The sequence below is a fragment of the Anas acuta genome, chromosome 2 (genome assembly GCF_963932015.1).
Source record: "Anas acuta chromosome 2, bAnaAcu1.1, whole genome shotgun sequence".
NCBI lineage: Eukaryota > Metazoa > Chordata > Aves > Anseriformes > Anatidae > Anas > Anas acuta.
Window position 1 is genome coordinate 10,609,653 of NC_088980.1, and position 25,164 is coordinate 10,634,816.

At 35.3% G+C, this 25,164-nt stretch overlaps 1 protein-coding gene across 1 annotated transcript in view; it reads right to left on the reverse strand.

Moving 5' to 3' along the window:
* The window catches only part of VIPR2 (vasoactive intestinal peptide receptor 2), a 64,632-nt gene that overhangs the window by 31,422 nt on the left and 8,046 nt on the right, over positions 1–25,164 (reverse strand). The window contains exons 3-4 of the mRNA XM_068673465.1: positions 16,315–16,422; positions 13,671–13,768 (exon numbers count right to left, since the gene is read on the reverse strand). Coding sequence (XP_068529566.1) covers positions 13,671–13,768; positions 16,315–16,422 — 206 coding nt within the window. The remainder of the gene's footprint in view (positions 1–13,670; positions 13,769–16,314; positions 16,423–25,164) is intronic.

Below are 25,164 nucleotides of genomic sequence, written 5' to 3' on the forward strand. Positions count from 1 at the left end.
TGGATAATTTATTACCAAGTGAGACAGGATGGAGATCTACTCTCATCTGCCACAGTCCCACTTGCAATATTTAATGTCATCATGTTTACCCGGCTTTTCTGACTTGCATAGCAACACACATACTAGCTCTCCTTCTGCAGCCAGAGATACTGATTACAGAAACAAGACCTGAAAAAAAAATGCAGCCAAGAGAGACATTCAGTTCATTCTTAAGTAGACATTACCTTCTGGTCAGCACAATCCCACTAATGTAATTACGTATGTACTTGCCTAAATGTAGTCAACTAGTACCGCTTGAAATGCCCCATGGCATCTAAGACATCTGCATGGTAGATATGACAAAGGGCCTCTTTGCTGGAATGGAAGTGGTGTATAAAATGACGCTAGATGTTTAGGCAAACACATTAAGCCCTGTTTCCACACACTAGTGATTAGTCAGCTACATCTCAAATAAATATCTAACTTTAGGAATTCTGATTTGCAAGTTGGATTTCAGCCTTCCAGTTTTTAAAATACATGGAAAGTAAGCTTATGTAAATGACTGGAAAGAATTCAATGTGGCAGATATGGACAAGACTGAAAGACACAAGAAACTTTTTCCAGCACAAGACCTGATGTTCTGAACATAGTCAGTTTCCACCAGATTTATAAAAAAAAAAAAAAAAAAAAAAAAAAAAAAAAAGCTACCATATACAGTGAAAGTTTTCACATTTGGGTTCTATTTTGAATGGAAAAGAACAGATCTCTTGTCTTTGGATCATTTCTCCTGATGCAATATTTGCTATTCAACAAGCCCATTGCTTGCAAAACAGACACCACTTCTGTTATCATTTAAATCTCATCTGTGTATTGCATTTTTATGATGTTAATAATATTTTAAAAGGCCTAAGCATACCAGATCTAGAGAGAGATAGTATATTCTCCTTAATTTTTGTCTTGGCTTGGAAGTATTTGCTTGGGAAATATGTAAATTGTTTGGTGCCAAGTATATCACATTTATATCTATGTTTAGTCTGCAGTGCCTTTGCTCACTTTTTCCATATCTTTGCCCATCTTCACTTCAGAATGACTTGCACTGCTCCTACATTCGTTTCTTCCCTTCATTGCCACCCTAGACACAGAACCTTGTATACTTACATAAATAAAGAACACATAATCGACTGATTTACAGACACGAATGACCCAAGGTCACTCCATTCCTTAGATGGCATGCACCAAGAAGTTTATAGGAATGATTCTGGACCAGAACTCATTATTGGGAAATTGTAGTCAGACCACTGTTCCCATGGGAAACCTTCAATTCTGCTTATATGTTCTGAGTTACTCCATGTCGAGAACAATTTGAACTCAATATATCTTTTCCTTTCCCTGTTCTTGGAATCACAAGGGATTCCATTACACTGAGTAAAAGCACTGACATTTATCTGCTTTATGCAATTCAACTAAGATTTTTTTTTCTTATGGCATAATTTTTTGGAGATCCCTATAAAATCGATCTTAGGAAAAGCAATTTCACTTCCCTGTAAGTATTTTCCATGCCCAGGAATGTACAGTTTCTGTTTACTTCCTCAAAATAAGTTAGAATAAAGTGCTGGATAGTACAGTGAAATAACAGATGCAGTAATGCATCTGCTACTGTTACATCTGTTGAATGCAACAGACGCACTTAAGCTGCTGAATTTTGCAAAGGTTAGTTCATCTGAACTAGGTACCAATTTTCTCATTATAAGCTAGGCATAGAAGCAGCAGTGTTATTCATCTTGTCCTACAAGAGACATCTAAAATAATTTAGAGGGATAGTGAGATAAAAACACCTACTTCTTCATTAAGTACAAAGGGAACCTAGAAAGACTAGAGCAGATGCAGATGATAGGTGTCTACATTTAGTCAATATGACTGTCTCAGGAGTTTCGCCATTGACATTGTTGGCCTTCCATCAGGCACTAAAATATTACACAACTTTGGCTCTTTATTTAAGATTTTTTTTCCTTTATATACATATAGATATATTTTTTCCCTATCTTGTTTTAAATGCAAACATTTGAAGTTTAGCATTTGTTTTTCTTCTGTTTGGAAGTTTTAGCAACTGAGGTTCAACTCCCACAGAATTTCAGATACGTTTTCTCAGTAATAATATCATGAAAGCAACAACCCTAATATATTCTTTGAAAAATTTTCAAGTAACTACCAGTGACTAGGTGAAATGAATAATGTAGCTCTCCTTTAGCTTAATCCATATAATGATGGTATCTAATCCTTCTAAAGGGTAGGCAGCTCAACAGAACTAGTCATTCTCTCTCCTCAGAGAGAGGGAGTCAGTGGAGGAGAACAAACTCTTCTATGCTATGATTCATGTTCTTCACTGTGCTCATGATGATTCAAAGAAATTAGGAGGAGATGATTTGCATCCAGGCTCCAAAGACTTGGTCTATTTTGACAGGCATGGGCTGTCTGGAATAAATGCAGGTGCGTACATTGTACAATGTAGTCAGATGAAGTTTGTCAGTTTTAAATCTTAGTCACATAAAAGTGTGTATTTTTTTGTTTACTATTCAGAAATATCAGTTTTGTGATGTGTCCTTATGTTACCAATATTATTATTGTTGGTAACTACACACAATCCTATAGCAATACCAGCATGTAACACAATGAGCATGTATCTCAAAGTTACTGAAAAATAATGAAAGAGAAAACAGTAGTGTTTGGTACAGAGATATTACAGAGAAGTAAGAGAGGAGACTTTTTTTTAAATGAAATTTACCTACAGATCAGGTGTCAGTAGCTACTGATTAAGGTGTGCTTTAAATAAATAATCTTTTGAAATAGAAATATATAAAAATTATGGATTTTTATATTCTGTTGCACCATTCTTACAATATATAAGAATTTTAATATGTATATAAAGCTGTGTATGCACATATACTATGTATATTTTATAAATCAGTTAGATGCTAAAGTAGTTCAAGTAAACCTGATTTAAATCAAATCAGACAATGTTCTTCAATTCAACTTAGTTCAAAACCAAAGTTTAACTGATGAAAGCATAGCCAGAGTTTGAGACTCCATATTTTTAATTCCTTTCTTCTGTTACTATTTACATTTATTCAGAGTAAGACATCGGTGAAAGGACTTGTCATTCGCAACAGATCTACAATGAGCAGAGTTCTTCACACAGAGAACATGAACACATCCCAATTCTAGATATTATAATCTTCAGATGTTATTTTTGTTCAACATATCCTGTCCTTTTCTCTTAAAGAGCTTCTTGCAGAAGACAATACTGCAGAATGATTTTAGAGCGTGTCAAAAAAAACCAAACAGGATGTCCATTTCAAATTTGTTCCTTCTTAATAGCATCCCTATGTTACATTTGTGTAAATAAAAGTTTTGATGAAAACTTCTACAAAAGTTAAAATCCCTTCTCTAACACATTTTTTACCTTACAATCAATGTCTTAGAGCTATGTTGCCTCTTATTAACTCACCATATAACTTGCCTTTCTGACTTGTGCCCTCTATTTCCTGAGCTGTGAATCTAAACTTAAATAGGTAGATAGTGAGAGAATAATGTCATTGAAAGATATTTTTTACCTCATGGCCTCCATACCTTAGGAATAAAATACTATCTGCTGTTTTTACCAATGAAGTAAACTCCACTGTATGGAGTTCTTGACTGAGCTGTCCACAGTAATATTTCCATAATTTCCTGGAGAGTTGATATCTAATTCATAACCCCTGCGTGCTCTTGGTTAAATGGACAAATTGTTCCTTTCAGGTCTGCTTTCAGCTGGCTGGTCCAGACTATGATCTATCATGTTGCCACGTTACCCAACTTTGGCTGCTGCAATTTTGCAAAGGCATTAAATGAATGGGCAATAGCAATAATATAGTAAGAAAAAAATGAAGGATATTCCTATTAAGATTGTTCACGAACACTGAAAGAGAATGAAAGCAGTTTAAACAGATTTACAGGCTGTCTCAGAATTCAATACAAATTTGTCTAACAGCATTTCTGACACTACTGTTATTTATATAGTGAATTTCCAAAATCAGTAGTAAATAATCTGCTAAAGCAAATGGTGAATGGTCAAGAAAACCCCTGAAGGAAAAACGGGATTCCCATGTCCTTTACTCCGGTTCTCTCCTGGCTCAGCTATTATCAACTTGTTACCGAGGTGATCTCAGTCCTTAGAAATTTCTTGGAAAATTGGGAGGGGGGAAGGAGAATACCTTGGAAGGCACTCCTGAAGGGCAGAGGAGTCCAGGAAAGCTGGACACTCTTAAAGGATGAACTCCTAACAGCACAGGAGCACGCTGTCCCCATGTGCTGAAAGATGAGCCAGAAGGGAAGAAGAACAGCCTGGCTGAACAGAGATCTTTGGCTAGAGCTTGGGAAGAAAAGAAAAGAAAAGAACAGAATATTTATGAAATGTGGAAGAAGGAGAGGACTACTCAGGAGGACTACAAAGAGGTCACCAGGCTGTGCAGAGAGAAAATTAGAAGCAGCAAAGGCCAAGCTTAAACACAATCTGACTTCTGCTGCTAAGGACAATAAAAAAAACACATTTTTATAAATACATAAATGAGAAAAGGAGGACTAAGGAGAATCTCAGTCAATTATTGGATGTGGGGGGAAACACAGTGACGAGAGATGAGGAAAAGGCTGAGCTACTTAATGCCTTCTTTGCCCTCAGACTTTAGTAGTAAGACCAGTTGTTCTCTGAACTCAGCCCTCTGAACTGGAAGATAGGGATAGGTTCGCAGATGAAACCAAGTTACATTGGAGTGCTGATCTTCTTGAGGGCAAGAAGCCTCTACAAAAGTATCAATGGGCCAAGGCCAACTGTATGAGGTTCAACAAGGCTAAGTGTTAGGTCCTGTACTTGGGGCACAACAACCCCATGCAACGCTGCAGGCTGGGACAGAGTGTCTGGAAAGCTGCATCGAAGAACCTGGGGGTATTGGTCAACAGCCAGCAGTGTGCTCAGGTGGCCAAGAAGGCCAACAGCATACTAGCTTGTATCAGAAATGGTGTGGCCAGCAGCATCACTCAGGAAGAGTTTGTCCCCCTGTACTCAGCTCTGGTGAGGCCACACCGTGAATACTCTGCTCAGTTTTGGACCCCTCATTACGCAAAGGACATCGAGGTGCTGGAGTGTGTCCAAAGAAAGGCAAGGAAGCTAATGAAGGGTCTAGAGGATAAGTCTTACAAGGGGCAGATGAGGGAACTGGAGTTATTTAGACTAGAGAAAGGAGACTCAGAGGAGACCTTACTGCCCTCTACAACTACCTCAAAGGAGGTTGTAGTGGGGTGGGATTGGACTCTTCTCCAAGGCAACAAGTGATAGGACAAGAAGAAATGGCCTTGAGTTGTGCCAAGGAAGGTTTAGATTGGATATGAGGAAATATTCTGCACTGAAAGAGTTGTGAGCCACTGGGACAGGTTGCCCAGTTGAGACACAATCCCTGGAGGTATTCAAAAGACGTGTATATCTGGTGCTTAGGGACATGGTTCAGTGGTAGACTTGGCAGTGCTAGGTTAACAGCTGGACTGGATGAGCTTAGAGGTCTTTTCCAAAGTAAATGATTCTACGAAATTTGGTGGGTGATTCTATAGTAAGAAACATCTGAGCCATTACATTAACATTCTCCTCACACCCTCCATTTATACACTACAAGTCACCTATTGAAGCAGATGGAATTATATCAGTTATATTCACTGTATTCATAGGATTTGAAAATGGAAAGGTCCTTCATCTTGTCAGATTTTGAAGACATTGTAAAACCCCATAATTCAAGCTGGGAGCTGGTTTATTGTATAATAACACCAACTGTGGATGTACATGTATGTATATAAATTGCATTCAGCCGCATAAGCTTACAAAAGTCTTTGCAGTCTATGAACAAACTTACATGACAGGTTTTGAGAATACAGAACTGAAAATGTTACTTTAAATATTTTTCAGCCATTAGACTATAATAAGAGAGTGTTTTTAATTTGGTGTAAAGAAAGTAGTTGTGGTTTGAATCATAGAATCAAAGAGTCTTAGAATGGTTGGAGGGGACCTTAAAAATCACCAAGTCCAACTCCCCTTCCATGGGCACAGATAGCTTTCACTAGAACAGGTTTCTCAACACCCAGTCCAACCTGACTTTGAACACTTCCCATGATGGTTCATCCACAGCTTCTCTGGGCAGCCTGTTCCTGTGTTTCACCACTCTTGTGGTAAAGGATTTTTTCCTTCTATCCAATCTAAATAGTGTTTGGTTGATTGAAACATGCCCAAAGACAAAGCTGGACTTGTTTCATTCTTCTATCAGAATTTCTCTGATAGAAGTTACCTCTGTACTGTCTTGAAAAATCTTAATATATTTCAGAGAAAATCCTTTGACCAAATCTTTTGAAATTGGACTTATCTTACTTTTATCTGAGTTCAGAATTATTAAATGAAGAAAGGATGAAACCCCACATGAACTTTCTAACAAAACATCAGATATCCAGCCACACTGATGTAATAGTGCCTCTAATTTAACCTCTAGGTACATACTCAGCTTGACAGTAACTGTCAGGCAGTTTGGATGTAAAATGACTCCTGTCACTTCTACCCAGTAGGAAGAGGATGTCTTCCTGCAGAAGAAAAAAACATACATTATTCAAAATAACGTTTCTGGCATTCTGTACACACACATGACCCCTACAACAAAAACTCTGACTAAAACTAAAACAAGAATCCTGTGTACTTTTAGTTTAGTTTTCAGTGCCAGTAGGACTGAATCTATCTGCTGGCCATCCACCTGCCAAATGAACAAATACGAAATAGCTACATGGAGGTATAAGTCAACATTGAAGGAGCAGACAGCTAATCAGTACTTTCACATTACCATAACACTGACCATGGCCATTTTGTTCAAACTAAGTACAAGCAAATAAAGAACGATTACACAATAGAAATAATTTTATCATACAACATACTAGCACACAATGCACAGATTTTTAGGTAAATCTATTCTACACTTGAAAATGTGGTGAATGAGCACATTCCTTCTTTCAGGTCATTTTACTGGTCAAGTATTATATGATTTTCTACTGATCAAAAGATATGCTTGCTTCTCAAACTATTACAAAGCTAAGCTAATGCAAATAGATCTTGAATCTGTTATTTCAAAATTTATAATTATTTGAATTTGTGTGTTAAGATTTGCAAAAACAAGTAAAATATTTAGCTGATTAGCATGAAGTACTTTACCAGGTTCAATATCAGAATGGATGTAATCTTACTCCTTAAATTTTCTGTATGAGAGTAAATAGAAGTGTCTTACTATGCCTGTAAGACCTATGTAACTCTTACAGACTCAGAAAAAAAAGGAAATGATGTTCTGAAATTATGAATTTAATATATATTTTTAAAAAAAGATGAAAATCCACATTGTGTTGTGGCAGTCAAAATACAGAAAAATAAATTACTGACCTAGATATAACTATTAAATATTTGTCACTACTCTATATTTTACATTGTACAATTTAGAAACAGACTCTTCATATTGTATTATTGCAAAACAAACAGACAAAATAATACAAAATCTGATAGCAAGGGAAAATTAATCTCTTTCATGTAATCTGGGCATATTTTATTCCTTATTCACTATTTTGTGTCAGCCATAGTCTGCCATAGTTAAACTTCAGCTTAACCTCTACACTTAATTAAAAAAATTAGACTTACAGAAGTAAAATGAGTACAAAGGTATACACTGACCAATCCAGGATTTAAAACTAAATTATATATATATTTTTGAAAGATATTAACAAAGATAAAATATCAACCCCTCTTCAGAATTTGTAACTCCATTCAAATCATAAACTGATTTAAAGCATGCATATGAAATTGAAATGACAATTATGAAATTGAAATGACATGAAAATTTCTGCATGTGTAACAAAAATAGCATTTTTGTAATGTGATTAAGAATAGGTGGCCATGCAAAATATTCACATGGTTATTTGAGCAATACTGATTCTAAAACTGAAATTCAGCAATTTAATTTTTGTGTTTTGAGGAAAATACTCAAATTACAACCAGTAAACCAACTCAGTTGGTGGTTAGGCACTACAAAAAACAGTAGCTTATGATTTTCACAATTGTATGGAAACATTTACATTATGTCTAACAATTTTCGAGACAATAAAGACCTAATACTAAGAAGTTTAGACTTTTTTTTTTTTTTTGGCTAACTAATTTTAATAGGTTTTACAAGTATATGAAAACACTACACATAAAAATAACTTGGTTTATTACAAATTTGTGTAATTTGTGTAACTTGCCATACATTTTTGGTAAGATTTGTTCTTATACACTCTTGTTTACTTAGAATGGACAACTTTTTCTGCTAATGCATCCTTCAAAGTTAGTTTCATGTTATTTTTATTAAGTTTAGGAGACAGAAGTACTCTTTGCTTATAGAACAGACACAGTGCAGAAACTTCCTAGTAAAGGTTACAGTTACCCAGGGGATCTTTCCACGTCAGCCTTGGTTTGGAAGGACCTCTAGGGGTGAGAGGTGTGCTAAAAACGTGTCGAATGAAGTGAGGTATAGGACTGGATTCTTTGTCCAAAGGAGTTTCACTATTGACCAGATATTACTATTGACATAAAAGATGAACACAAACCTCCCTATTTATTTCATCAAAAATTGTAACTACTAAAATATACAACTACTAAAATATCACTACTGAAGTATGATCATTATCATCACAGATTATGCTATTTTGTTTATTCTGGGGTCCAGTGTATTCCTGTAATACTGTACGTAATAGTCTAGTATTCAAAAATGTGATTTTTGCAATTATAATAAAATATGAGCTCTCACATTTTTATAATATAGGTGTCAGAGTACATTCCACAGTATTCAAATATTGATATTGGAAGAATGTATCAGAAAACCTTAAACTGCACAATCAATATAAAATTATTTGGGCCTCGTAAATTAGTTCAGTGCATTAGAAATACTGAAACAAGCAAATGTAAATATAAATATTACCAAAAAAAAAAAAAGTTCCTTCCTTTTGTAAAATTAACTTCAACAACACAGTAGCCATTTCTAAACACTTGTAGCACATAATATGAGAGTGCAAATATATACTGAAATAAAGAAATTGATGATATGTTATGTACAATTTACTTACTTATTATTAGGCACACATTTTTAGTTGACATGGCACGGAACAGAATTTACTAAAAATATATCTAATAAAATTTGTATTCCTCAGTATTTAACCATCTTTATATAACAAATTAATGATATCCCTTTTTCAACATGGTTCTCTTTCAGTTCACTTTAAGCCTAAATATCATCCAAGAAAAGAAGAGACCAGCAATGCTTAAAGTACCTATTAAAAATAGAGATTAATTTTAGCTGTTTAATAAGAATTTCATCTCATTCAAAGTTCAAATCATAAAGGAGATGACAATTTTAACAACACAAAAACCTCATTACTGTCCTGTGTAAATATATACCAGTATATGTATACCTGTGTATGTGAACATTCTCAGTATGTACAGACATTTTGCAGAGTCTGTGGGCAATCTGCAATTAATAAATTAAATTTCCACTGTACTCCCACAGAAGAGAATATCAGATTATATTCAAGCCCAGTCCTTCTCACTTTGAGCCAGTAGAAGAAGATTTTGTATTTATTTTAAGGTATACTGATCTCTTAATTGCATCTTATGAAAAAGTAATGAAAAATGCAGAATGTGATGTAAATAACAATAGCATGACTCACAAGCACACAAAATAGCATTGATAGACAGCAACCTGCATTACATTTTCTTGAGAGGGAAGCATTCAATTTAGATTTGGGACAAATGATCTAGGGCAATGATGCACTTCATGGATAGTAGTAATTGATCTGTTTTCTAAAGGTAGCTACAGAAATTCAAGACAGAGTTTGTCCAAGTCAGACAAACCTGACCTCGCTGCCATGACTCCAACTGTCTTGGGTTGTGTACCTCGAGGAACACACCTAGGATATTATGACAGCAGCCTAAGAGTGGTTGCTTCAGGCAACTTGCCAAACAGGAGGATATTTCTTTCAGCAACAATGCTTCCACTTATACTCAAGCCGCAACAGTATCCTCATGTGTAATAGCACTGAGGATCTTTCTCTTCATATGACCCAAGTATTCAAATCACACAGCCTGTGAATTGTATTTATTGTATGGTGTGTGATTTAATAAACCTTGGGCCAATTTAGACTAAAATTAGATAAACTGTATTGACCGACCCACTCAGTACTTTAAATAAAGTGTACATATTTCAGTCCTTTACATTCACCATGCATCTTGCCTTGTTTTAGTAATGCAGAGAGTCTAATACCCTATGAGGACAGCTAATACTCATAGATAAAAGATGTCAAAATATGTTCACATGAAAAAAAAAAAGGTTGCAACAAGACTTAGGTTGGGTTAACACACCTTGACATATTTTTCTAGCATGGTCAAATCAATTCACTCATTTTGCCATTGTGGAGCCACGAGCTCAACAGAAATACACAAGGAAAAAAAGAAGATACTTATTCAAACGACTGGGATGAAGCTAAAACATGATCTTGAAGGTTAGCAGCATTTAATTTTCTTATAGGAACGAGATTGGAAGTATATAATAAAGGTTTAAATACACGATCTTATGTGATGACAATTGTTCAGTCACACTTGCCAAAGTAGTCTATAAATACAGACAAGCACTGAAGACTACTAAACTAAGATCTAATATCAAATAAAACATTCTATTTAAGGATTCTGCATCAGCAACTTATTGTTAATTTCAAAATGTTATGCAAATATTTTCTTTTTATAGAATCTGCTAAAATACCATTTGACATGGAATAAAAATTGAATGCTTTAACTCTGACTAAAATCAATGAGAACTGTGGAAACAGTGATATTTTTCATACCCTGAACAGTACCGGTGACCTTGGCAGAGAAATAATGGGTGACCTGCTTTCAGTATCTTATTTAAACTTTCTCATTTCAGTGCACTTTCAGTCTGAAAATTCAGTACCTATGAATTAATCACCTCTTCAATATTTGTTTGCCAATGTCTTTCTCTCAACCTCTTCCATAATATTCAAAATTGCTTGAAACAGGGGTGTATCTGGAGATACATATACATGTGTGTGTGCATACATGCACATATATTTAAATAAATATAAAATATGTATGGAACTATACATACTTTACACACATATTTATAGAAATATACATATATATTTTGAAGTTAGAGATATAACTCCGTATCCTAAAAGACCATAAAAATACAGAATAAATAGTTAAAATATGTAAAAGACCAGAATAAATACTTAATTGGATATCTAATGGAAATTCATTCAGCAGTGAAGTTACAGGCAGCAACCTGCAAAGAGAGTTTCTATCTCCTCTCCAAACATTTTCTTCAGAGAAAGCATACAAAATAAAATTTAAGACAATTAAATACAATAATTAAATAAAACAATAAGAGAAGTATTTTGCCACCTTTCCTAAAACATTATGGCCTTAGTTACTGTAACTCTGAGAGTAACCTCATACATTGCCTGCAAAGCATATTGTCACGTAAAATTTTTTTGTCCAAAGTATTTTGTACCTGAAGACTTAGGATTTAATTTTTAACTCTTTTTGTTGAAATTCTAGGTCAAATGCAAATGAAATGTTATGCAGTTCAAATGCAAATGACTAATGTTGAGGAAAAACATTTTGTTTTGAGGTGCTACCACTGAGCTCTAAGACTCAAATAGAAGAAAATATCTCCTTTTTGTGTAACAGTTGGCATTTGAATGCCTCCTGAAATCTCTGAAATCTACTGAAAGATACTATCATTATTTATATTTCCTCCCACAACGAGATGGATTTAAACATATGCTTTCCTGTTTCCCTTTTCAGATTATATTCTGATAATTTCATCCTTTCTTTAGCTACCAAAACCAACCAAACAGCCCTATGACAGTTGCATATTTGCATTAAAATATAGTATTTGCACAGGAACAACCTGCCCTGTGGCAAGCCAGCACCATTATATAAATATTTACTTTTGACTTGTCAAATTGAGGTTGAAAAAGAGTTATTGCCATGTCTCACCGAAATAACCAGCTTATGATAGTCAGGAAAGAATATTCTCAGAGCAATGACACCGGTATGTGAAAAAAGAGGACAAAGACCCTCAGGCCATGTTGCTTGAAATGCATTTTCCACTTTCCATCCCTGCAACATGCTATGTGCTCATGTCATATAGTATGTATGGTAGATGTCTAGGATATTCTCTCCATTGTGCTGTTGCTAATGTTTTGTTTTTTTTTTCTGTACCTGCTTTCCATATTTCTTCTTTTTTTCTTCCTTGTTGGTTTATTATTTGCTCTTTATCAGGCTTATTCAAATGTCACTACTAATTCCTATTTCCGGTTTCTCTAGGTTAATTCCTGCAAGTACAGTCATTTCAAATGACTTGCATTTCAATTTTCATTCAAATTTTCAGTACTTGCATTTCAAATTACTACTTCAAATTACCAACAAATACGTAAAACAAAAACTGTTTTTCAATTCATACTACTTCCTTCTTCTGCTAATTAAGTAAATCTCACCACTTGAAATAATATCATTTGTTAATTTGATTTTTTTACGTCTTGACCAATTTTGCCACCATATGACAATGTTTCAGATGATTATAGTGTTTTAAAACAGCAGTTTTTGCTTGTAACACGTAACTGCTATCAGATGACACTGATGTTTTGGAACGTGTCTACAGAAAGGACAGTAAAGCAACATATTCTAACTATTTTCTTTATTACCTGTTTTCAACTATAGTGCTGGAAGGGCTTTTAAATACAGAAAGAGATGACAAGAACTGCATATCTTAGCTAGAAACCAGAACACCTCTGCAAAACAGCTGGAAGAGGTCTGCTAGAGTTGTTTCACACATACTACAATTCAGAAAAAAACAACTAGCAAAGTATTCATGAGATGACTTCATCTGTTCATGATAACAAAAGTTCTACTGTGAGCTCATGCCTGTAAACAAAATCTTGCACTGCTAGTCTCACCAGACAAACCAATAGAAGGTAGGTAAGATGGAAAAAGCACTACCCTCAACAACAGAAAACAAGGAATAGTTTTACAAATTGAACAAATTAAGGTTTCCATTTTTGCTGTATTTATGATATCTCAATAGCTTTTTGAACCATTTCTATTCACTAACGCAATCTGAAGTCCAACGTAAATCTGATAACTTAAACTCACACAAGTGATCAAGTGGTACATATATTATCAACAGATTATTACTTTATTAGGGTTTTAATAGAAATATCTAGAAATAACACAATGCAAAATACACTCTTCACAAGCCCAGTAACACTGCAGTAACAGAAATACAGACCCATGGTGTTACAGATACAGGTGTTACTGAAATTAACACCTGTTTATAGTCTTGAGTTTCAAGCGGTCAATGAGTTCTACATTTCTGTTTTTGTCTTTGTCTTTGAAATCCAAGCATATGGCAACTGATGTTACCAAAAACATCTACAGAATTCCATTAATTCTGATAGAGCAAAATGTGAATTATTTGGAAGCAGACTATGTTTCTTTTGAACACCAGCATCTAAATGAATAGAAAGAATGTTTTTCCTACCTTATACTCATCCTCATAGTCATTATATCCACAAGTACTGAAGATGTCAGGAAAAATATCTGACCATCCATTACTCGTACAATTTTTGCTAATATTTCCTGAAAAGCAAAATTCGAGAGTTTAAATCAGGAGGACTCAAAAGTCTGCTCATTGTCAACTGTTAATCAATCTAATGTTGTCATCTTCTGTAAATAACAGAATAGAGCTAACGTGCTCTATTTCCTAGCTCCCCTGCATACTCAGCCATTTCCTCTCATGTACTCTTCATTAATTTTACTTTGGCTTTTAATGTTATTCTGAGTTGCCTTTGCACTGAAGAAAAACAAAAGCAATTCCAAGCTGTGATTGCAGGCTTCTGCTCTGGTATAATAGCTATTTCTATGACATCTGCAAAACTCTGAAATTTATTTTGTCTAAAGTATACTGAATGAAGGCTTTCAGCTCACTCTATAGAAGGGCTAATTTGTAGATGAGGTAATCTGGTAGAAAATTGTTCTGAACTCCTATTTAAGCTTTCTTGAGAAGGCAGTAACAAATGAACTTATGAGTTATTAAAGTTCTTAAATATTAAGGTGAAAAATTACTGCTACAGCAAATTTTGGTAGAGTTGGTAATGCATTCTAAATGCCAAATTTGGTGATACGTTGAAGAACAATGAAATAAATACATATCTTGAATCTCATCCTTTGAAGCAAACACTGAAACAATGTAGTTATGGAAGGTACAGGAAATGTGCAAGTATAGTTAGAAAGTAATTTTGAACAGTTTATTTCAAACCAAGCTTTTGATTGGAACTGAGAAGTTGACTCTTTTCCCCTGTAAAATCACTCAAATGAAATTGGGACAACCCATGATACTACTCCTTACTCTAACAAATATGTGCTAATGTGTATATAGTATGGAACAGCTTAAATAGAAAACTGAAGAGTCTGATGTCAAAGTACAGAACAGTCATTAAAATTATTATAACATCCTTACAATGTTAAATCTTGAGCTACTTCCCTTCACCTTTCCTAGAGAAATTTTTATATCTATGATGCTTGAATTTATAACAACATATTGCTATGGTTTGGAGGTTACTACTGGTCTTTAACTGATATAGAGAAGTCTGTTTTCCATCACCCAGGAACAATTTTATGTGTCACAGATCAGCTTTGTCCAAAAATAACTAAATGTGTTTATATACACTCCAAACTAAAACCTTTGTGATTTTTATCTTGCTCATTGGTTACTGGAATTTCTTCTTTGTATAAAGTCTTCAGCAGAAAGTTGTAAATATCCTACCAAAGGGTTGACCAACAAACTACAAAATCTCTCTAGCTTGTAACTAGACCTTGACCTCAACCCACAGTATCTTCTCAAACTACAGAACCACTTCTGCAGTTTGGCATAGACATGACATTTTTTAAAGAAAATGTAACCTATTTATACATTCTGAAGAGTTTTCATTTTAAAAGTACATGAAGATTCTCTGATCAGGCAGAGCAGGGGAACACGTTAACAGAACCACAAACTATGTCAAAGCTATTTTTGCAAGAAAAAGACTATGTATGCAATATGCTATAGTATTTTCTTCTGTAAGTATTTTAAGGCCATCTAACTTAAATAGTTAGGCCAAGTTCTATGGAAGGCATTGGGTATTTCTGTACCATCTTTCTATGCAATTAATATTTCAGACAACAACCAAACTTAAAGCCTATGATGTTACTTGACACATACATTTTAATATGAAACTTCACTGAATAACTACCTGATATTCATATATGTACATTGTTATGTAATACAGAAGCACTATACGATAATATGACTGCTTTTATAGCAAACAGTCATTCAAGGTGAAGTCATTAAATGTTCAGTAGAGAATTGTGTGATATGCTTAAACTATAATTCTGATCATCACAGAAGAAATTAAGAGCTGGTTCTCCAAGAGCTGTAAAGATGACAACTACTTTTTTAAATTCCCAGTTTAAATTACGAAATCATATAAAGAATTGATGGTATTAAAAAAGTCTACACGTAACTTGGAAGAATTCTATGAATAATAAAGTACTCCAGATATTTTTGTAGAAGAATTTAAATTTCCTCCCAGGAAAAAAAAAATACATCTCAGTAGTCTAGATAAATAAAAAGATTTAGATTTCTCATTTAAAGATATTTTGATAATTTCCTGTCATAAGAATCAAGTGAAGTTGCAATGTTCTGTATACAAATTAAATAAACAATATATTGTAGAACATAAGAAAATTATAAAGGTGCTGAGATACTTAATTAGGCCATAATTGAATCACCCATGCAAGATGTTTGCTGTCTTCCTTCTCTGAAATTACAGAATTACAAGATTTTAAAAGACCTCTTAATTGAACAGGCACCTCTAAAAAAATCACCCTATTAGTTCCACAAGCAAGCAGTAAACAGGTGGCTATGAAAAAAAAAGCTGTGTATAAGACAAATTATGGCAAATGATAAAAAGGAAATGACCTTTCTGTCCTGATGCCCAAGTGAGATAGAGTTTAAAACATTGTGAAGAGTTTAGATAAGAAAAAGAAAATGTTATTGTAATACAAGATACTAAGAGTTGTTAAATATCAAATGTCCAAACTTTACATAGAGAGTAAGCATGAGAGTAAACCTTAAAACGAAATACCTGGTTTTCCAGAATAAAAACTAAATACTTTTGGGCAAGGGACAGTGACAGTCTCTCCAATCTTTGCAGGACGCCAACAAGTGATGTTATCCCAAACTCCAACACATCCTGTAACAAAAACATTAATAACAGACATGAAAGCTCAGTTTGGTTCAAACCACCCTACTGTATATATCCTGTATATAGGTAAGACTTGGTAGAAGCTTTGGATAAATAGCTCAAGAAAGTTTAGACTATTTAAAGAAATAGGCAAAGATAATATTTTCTATGAGATTTTCAAGGGAATCATAAGTCTGCTGATTAACCAGCTTCTTTTAAGTCAGTTAATATACTTGTTTGCAAAATGTCTCATCAAAACTATGTTATTTTGATGGCATAATGCTAAGATACGATAAAAAAATGTAACAAGCAACTTCTGAGTATTAATATAGTTTACAGGCAATCCAAAATTTTGAGACTCTCTTAATCACTGTTTAATGAACTTTTTAATTTGCATTAACAGACAAACTGATAATCACAAAGAAATATTTAAGTAATTTGTTGAACTCAGCAACACAGATATCATGACTACATCATTACTGGAGAATTCTTGGAACAATGTGTATGGACTCACAAAATCATCTCTCCAAAACTAAGTAACAGAGAATCAAACAAAGAATGCTTTTGTGTATTTATTTCAGCTGAGGGTCCAGAAACACAGGTAAGTTTCCTTTCTAAGTTAGGTCCTCCCCTACATCCTGCCACTGTCACCTTTTATGCAATTTGTAATAAAGAAGATGCTATTTCTCTCTTTTATAATGCATTAATACTTGTCATAGTCAAATAGCATTATTGACTAAGTGTTGTTAGTGGCAGCTGATGGGCAGGTAAGAGGACGGGGAAGAAATGTTTCTCGATTATGCCACCTCCCACCTTCTGTATTGCCTCACTGCTACAGACTACTTGTAGGCAGCTTTACTACGTGTTTTTGCTTATGCAGTAGGCTGCAGGATGGCACTGAGCACCCAGGATGTCCTCCAGTAGTATATGGAGCTGAGCATACAGATTCATCCACTGTCCTTAGAGTAGGTCTGGTCCTGAAGTATGTTCAACTGGCCAGACATGCCCACTGTTTTCTTCCTGGAAGTACATGCTCTTTCACTCTCTCCACCTCTTCCTCTCCATGACTTTATTTTATGTTTTATTATATTGGGAAAACTGTCCTGATAGGAGGCTTCTTTTAATTACAGGAAGTGGAAAGAGGTCAAGAAACAATCCTCGTCCTTGTTAGACAACAGGAGGAATCCTTGTTCTGATGCAACCTCAGAAATAGCAAAGCTTTTCTCAACATCCCATATACCCATGTTAGTAAGACCAGAAGATCCAAGCAATGACAATTGCTTAGGCCAGGTCCTTCTGTGTCTCTGCGTATTATGCATGAATATTTATGAAGTGAGCTCCAGGAGATGGGGCTATTTTCTAAGTCAATCTCTGAGTAAACTTCACTTGGGCAGGTACACTAAACTTTGCTTCTTCCTTACAGTTAAAAGAGCAAGAAAACTCTTCACAGCTTGGAAAAAAAAAGGAGTTTAGGTTATCCTCATTCTTCATTATTAAAAGAAGATGTAGTAGTAGAAGATTAATAGTATGCTCTACTAAATTAGGCTGTGGTTGTCAAAAGGCATCTCAATATTTGAGAAAGGCCTTTCACAGTCACGCAGTTCCCACTGGCTGTGTTTCACACAACTGACACTTTTGCACTGTTCTTCCCACATTACTTATAGCTGGTGAACAAAACCACTTGAGGCTCCCGGCTCAATATCACACCTCCTTTTCAAGGTGTGGAAAGTTACTGAACAAGAATTTCAGGACACAAATTTCCATATGATTATTCTCAACTTATTAACCAAACATTATGACTTATACTGCCACCTGGACTTTTGGGCCCCTTCACAATAGCAGTTTTCCCATTTGTCAGCACATTGAATATTAAGATTTACTTCACTAAATGCAGACATCTGCAATACACTAGCCACCTCAGGCTCTCTTTATTATTAGTGGTGATTCAGTGAATATAATTAGTGGAACCTAAGGTATAACTCATTGAATCACGGAATAATTGACCTTTAGTCAAGGTCAATATGAAACTGGGCCAACTTTAAACTTGTATCAGATTAGTCAGTGGTGTTTCCAGTTAAGTGTCAAAAATCTCCAAAGATGGAGATATCACAACCTGTCTGGGTAACCCAGCCCAGTGTTTGACTACTCTGTGAAGAATTTTGCCATGCATCTAACTAGGATTTCCCTTGCTACAGATTGTTTTCATTGATGTTTGGGTTTCTTTTCTTTTTTTTTTTTTCTGTGCACCTCCAAGAAGAACCTGGAACCTGGTTCCATTTTCCCTGTAAGCCCGTTACATAGACGAAAACAGCAATTAGATAACTCTTCTCCAAACTGACAGCTTTCAGTCAGTCCTCATATGCCACATATTTCGGTGTCATCTGTGTGCCCTCTGCTGAACCAATTTATGTCTTTCCTGTACACAGGACCCCAGAAATGGAGCCCAGACGTATTTGGCCTCAAAACTGCCAAATAGTTGTTTCCATTGATCTACTAGGTTGCTAATGCAGCACTGTATACAAGTAAACCTCATCTTCCTAAGGGTGCACTGCTGACCCATGTTTAAATTTATATATTTCTAAAACAGATACCTAATAGAGTTCATAGCAATTTAATCCTAAAAATGTTTATTTCTTCCCAAGAGATTCTGAAGTTATTAATTCAGTTGCAGAATCCAGACCCTAAGTATTTGCATTTGTTCTAACTGATCCCTTGTCCGCTTAATTCTTTGTGTCTAACCTTGGTTTGTCAAGTTTTCCAGTTTCTTCAAAATGGACTAATTGCTTTGGTTCCTTTAGTAACTCTGGACTCCTAGGCCAATATATCTGACTTCTTTTAACCTTACCTTAGGGTAAGGACTTAGGACTAGGAACTGTAAGAGTATTCCATCTGTATTCCAAAGTCTGCTGAGAAGTTCCTGTTCCTGTGGACAACTCACTCTTACCTCTTGAATGAGCGTTTTTAACAACTGACTGACAGTGCAACCTGATTCTTTGAACTCCAAAATCACCTTCTTTTTCTCTTCATAAGCACGAAGCATGTGTGCTTTTTAGTGTATCTGCCCCCTACAGTTCATTCACACATTTCATTAAGAATTGGCTCATGAGTTTTATCTATCCTGTGTTTTATCTGTTTACCTTAAACTCCCTCTGGCACTTGTAGCCTTTTTTTTTTTTTTTTTTTTTTTAGTGTTAGTAATACACTAACACATGGCTCTGAGGCCATGCTGACTTGGCCGTCTGTATGTAATTTAAAATATGAACTTTAAATCTGAGCAAGTCATCTTGATACCCTTTGAAGTCAATGGGACTTAAACATGCTTAGGTGCTTTCTGAGTTTAAAATTAAGTCATACTCTCTATGATGTAACACCAGGGCTTATGCAAAGTAAAAGAATGCTAACCCTAGCCAATTCAGGTCATGCTTCCTTTCCAATTGATTTTAAGCCAGAAATAATGTCGACAACATCACACAGAAGTAATCAGAAAGACAAAGAAACTATTTTCTTCGTCTGCCAGCACTCAGAACTATAGTGGCAAAATGAAACTCGTTTGGCTTGGATGGATGCACTGCTTGAGCCAGCATAAACAAATCCTGGAGTACACAAGAATAATTAGCATCTTGTGCGACTTCAGACCTTTTTAGTTCATCCCCATTTTCAGTAACAAGTGAGAGCTGAGATGAGTCATGAAGTGTTCATGCCGGCCATAAAAGCTGATGACTTTCACAAATTTTCTCTTCTATTTACCACATACTCTGTAAGATGGTGAATTTGATACAGCAACCTGCAAACTGTTCAGAAGCCTTTACAAATTGATGCCATGCGACTATATGGACTGGATTAAGGCTTTGCTAAAAAGGCAGCTGAACAATGTGGACTTCAGAGCTCCATTAGTATCTGCCTTGCACCCCAATTCTTATTCAAGCTCACTTACATAAAATATCATATAGAAATATGGAAGTCCAAGTCCTATTCCAACCAAAATCATCAATACAATTTGCAACAGATCTTGAAGCTACCTTGAAGGAAATAAAATGATATACAAGTTTTTGATGTTCAAAACATTACAAGTCACAAAAAATTTCCAGGGAAGATACTTTTTACCCCGTTTTTTCCCCAGTATCCTAGGACTTTACAGGTATATACCCCAGAGAAAAGAATGACATTTTCATACTCCTTAAATCAAATAGATGAAATAACACAAAAGATGTATTTCTGAAAAAAAAAACAACAACAACAACAACAAAAAAACCCACCCTACATTCAAATTCATCAGCAATCATGAAAGTGAAACCTGAGTGGCTGTCATCAGAATTCCAAGAACATTAGGTCTCGATTTATGCATATTTACTGGCTTATTTATTATTGTACAGGAAATCCGAGAAAACTGCTGAAATGTCCTGGAGGCATTTATATTTACTGAATGACTACAGTGTGTTTCTGAAAACTGGTCTATGGATGAAAGCTGAAATTCTGGTGTTACTGAACTCTGTGCTGACAGAGACTGCTGAAAGTACAACTGTTAAACAATATGCACTTTTATGGTCTCTCAGCTTACACTTTTCCTCATTTCCCCCTCCTATTACTACATAGTTTTGACAAGATTGCAGTCATATATCATTTTCTTCTCTTAGCAAAATGTACCTGTTCTGCAGAGGTGGGATACGATTAACAAGTTCATACACTTGCATGAGTTTGTCTCTTCCACCCCAACAACATCCATCTACTGTATAGCATAAGCTTAACCATGCACAATTGAAAATAGCAATTAGTTTCCCACTGATCTTGGAAATTCAAGATGTGTCACACCTGGAGACCTAGGTGGGATTCACAAGACTTCAAGCAGATACTGCTCTTTAGCCACCATGGTCTCCTTTTACAGTTAACACAAAAACATAAAATATTGTCAGAAGGTGACAAAACACAATTCACCCTGTTCTGAGACACATGAAAATAGGCCAGATTGATCGCTCCCTACAATTGACTGGTTTTCCCCAGTGGCTGTAGAGCTCCCTAGAGTGCTGCAAATATCTATACTGTTGGAAAATGAAGGCGAGATAAGGTCTAGGTTTAATGTGTCTCTGTACATAGAATATCTAGCTTGATTGATTGCTTTCTATACTCACTCTGTACTACTCTGTCAAGACATTTATTCAGTCAGTGTTAGGATTTCTGGACTGTTATTCATCACTTCGACATTTCAGAAAATCATTCGGTACGCTCATTCTCTGGAAGTTTCACCTATCTCCCACATACATAAACCTGATTCCTACTGCCTTCAAAGGATATTAAGTAATTCTTATACAAAACATTTAAATGAATATCTTTAAGTAAGGTATTATGCCTTAGTTATAATAAGTATTCTATCAATAATTGCTGTAATATTTTTAAAAGCTTATTAGAAAATGTCAAAAAGTAAAATGTTCCAATGTTTATTTCATATAGTCCCTGCAATTTTCTATATTTAACACATTTAACCAAAAATGTTTATTTTATTCTAAGTATCCAAAATTATATTTACGTTCATTTAAAAAAAATAATAATTATGCTCATTCATGGATTTAGTCTCTGTGTTTGTATACAGCTGTAATAAATTCTCAAGCCTTGAATGTTTTTGTACTTTCACCTTGATATTTACACATAGAAAAATCAACTCAGCTTGCTGCTCTACCATGGCTCCCTAACTTTTCTGAGTATCTCTACTGCCATTCTCTTTACCTCCTACTTTACCTATTAATAAGGCTAGCAAAGGAAAAAGAAAAAAAAAGGGTAAAAAAAGGGTTCTTCATCCCTATTTCTGTGACGCCTAGAAGAACTCTTCTGCACCCTACACATAAACTCTTTTCATCCTCTTCATGTCCATCAGTTACTTCCCTGGTGAGTCACTCTATCCAAGCAAACAATCCATCTTCCCAGAAAATCTTTGTTCAATGACTCGCTCATAAGCTTGGCTACACTGATGCTCGCCCCTGTTCCTCCAGATGATATTCTTAGTTAGTTGAAAAGAGATTACTTACTTATTTGAATGTTTGGTCTTTAGTGCTTGTGATGTATTTGCAGATAATTCATAGCGAAAGGAAATATAACAGACTATAAGCATCATTTTGTTTCTCTTTTCTTTTTCAGCTTATGTATCGCCACCACATTCATCATCCTGCTGACATCCAGTCTGTGAGCTACAAGTTTGCTCACCTATGTCTGCTTCTTCACTTGTAAAAATACGTAACAGAGGGTTTATACTGGAAAATTTTGTTTATATACGCACCTTACCCATATATTGACCACTAGGTGGCACTTTGCATTTGTATTTAAAAAATGCCAATTCAAGGAGAAGTTTACCATTTTTTTAAACTAAGCGTGCGTGATACATGAAACAAAATGAAAGAAAATCTGCCAGGAAGTTGTCAGGTAGTCTATGGTTTATTTTGCAAACAGGAAACATTTTGATTTTTGTACTTAACTTGACAAAGCAAAAGCAAACTCACCTCTTACGGGCAATCTTTTCTAGACTGTAGGTCTGAACACTGCAGCATGTAATTTAGGCTGCATGAGAATTTATGAACATATAGAAACTGCAAGACTGAAACATTATGAATATATAGAAACTACAGACGTTTTTTCTGCAATTTCACATAAGAAAGAAAGGAAAAGGAGGAGCTCAAGAAAAAATGAGTTAGCAAATTGGGCAAAGAAAACACAGCAGAACTGCTTAAAGTGGTAATAATAAGACAAGGTACAAAAGTACCACTGCTCCGAGCTACTTTGCTGAAGTTATTTGCATCTGTTTGTCCAGACCCTGAACACTCCAATAGGCCTTAATGTCCCTGACCAGCATCACCTGGGGACTGCCCTGCTCCCCCTTCCCATCTAACCTCAGTTCTGGGCTCACCTTCAGCTGCGCTATGGTCTGTCTTCAGCTTCCTCACCAATGCCTGTGCCTGCCTTAGCCTGGGCTCTGATCCACCCCTATGGTCCTGCCCAGCCATCCTGTGGCTGTGTCCAACCCTGATTCTCTGTAAAAGGCTTGAACCTGACCCTCACCCAACGGCTGATGCCCCAAGGAGGTGCCCAATGGCCCCAGCCTGCTCTGCTCCCTGGCTGTGGGTGGGACAGGCCCCAGGAGCTGGTGGCCTGTGCTCCTGTGTACATGAGGACAGGAGCTGCAAAACTGTCCAGAAGTAGCCCCATAATGCCTATGCTGAACTATAGCACTGTTGTGAAACCATGCAGAGTGTATACAGCCTCTGATCAGGCACAAACACTGAGGAAACATGAATATAAACATTTTTTAATTATTGACCAACTAAAATGACTCACACACACCAAGTAGAATTTATGGATGTTATACAGTATACACCAGATTTAACTAGTCAAACAAAATGAAAAATACAATAGGCTTTATTTCATATCCAACTAAAATGTTTTCTGTTTATAGATTTTTAAAAGCCAGTCCTATTACTAGGAATGGCAAAAATGTTGCTACTGGGGCTTCTGGGGGATTACTGGGTTTCACTAAATTAAGAAATTTCAGAAATACAATAGCTCCTTTCTGAAGAACAGTTTCCCACCAGAATATCAAAAGTATGTAAGTCAATTTTAGTTTTAAGGTAATTTACATATTGTAATTCATACTGTAATGAAATACAGAAATTTTGAGCTAAACGTTTTTTTTTAAAAAAAAAAAAAAAAAGCTCTGAAAAAGAAAATACATTTCCATTCAAATTTTCTACCAAGTAAATCTTGCTGTCTAATTACTTAAAATGTTTCTTGGAGACAACAGCATGTGTTTTTGTATGAATATTGTCCTATACTAAAAAAATACTCACATGTATAGGCAAAACTGTAAGAGCTATGTTCTCCTTTGTCTTGCCCCAATTCAGACATGCTGTCCATTCTTAAGAAAATATCATTAAATATCAGTCCCCTTTTCTTACAGAATTCACAAAAAATTAAAAGTCTGTGTAAGGTGCTGTTACTATACATTTCTGTGGATTACTTCTCATGTGCTATTTTCTTTATTAGTTGGCATTTTTTTAGTGCATTCAGGACTGTTTCTTCATGGCATTTAAACTTTGGATGTCATGGAGAGTAGACTGTCATGGTCAAAGCTGTCTCTATCAAGACTTGAATTCAAAACAATGTGTGTCTGGTGTTTCTTTCAGAATCTTCCAAAAGCTATAATAACTTATTTTATGGTTATATAAGTAATTTCTTCAGGGTTCCAAATGCTGTTTGTTAATATACACTGATTAATTTCTTTAATAACCTTTTGGAGGCATAGAAATTTTAGACCTTCAAAATTGTAGAATATCACTCTTAGTAGCTTCATGATGTGAGATTTGAAATGAGGCTGACCAGGACATTTTCTTGGTCTTCACCATTTTTTTCACGTTGATTAGTTTTCCATAGGCAACTACACTTCCCATACCTCATTTCATTCAAGGTGCTTTCTCACCTGTGGCCCAGCTCCTTAAAAGACTAGCCAGCTCACTCCGTCTTCTGCTCTCAGATAATTAAGATCTTACACCAAAGCCCACATGTTGACAGTGTTTTATATGGTTTCATTAACACTCTGATTAAAGGAAGCCACAAATAACCAAACATTGAAAACAGTCCCCTCAGCTTCTTAAATATTTAAAAAAGAAAAAAAAAAAAAAGGCATGAACCAAAATTTAGCAGCATGCCTTTTCCACAGCTAGAAAAGCAGCAACACAGCTCATAAAAGTTGTCCTGACAAGAGCTTACTGGTGC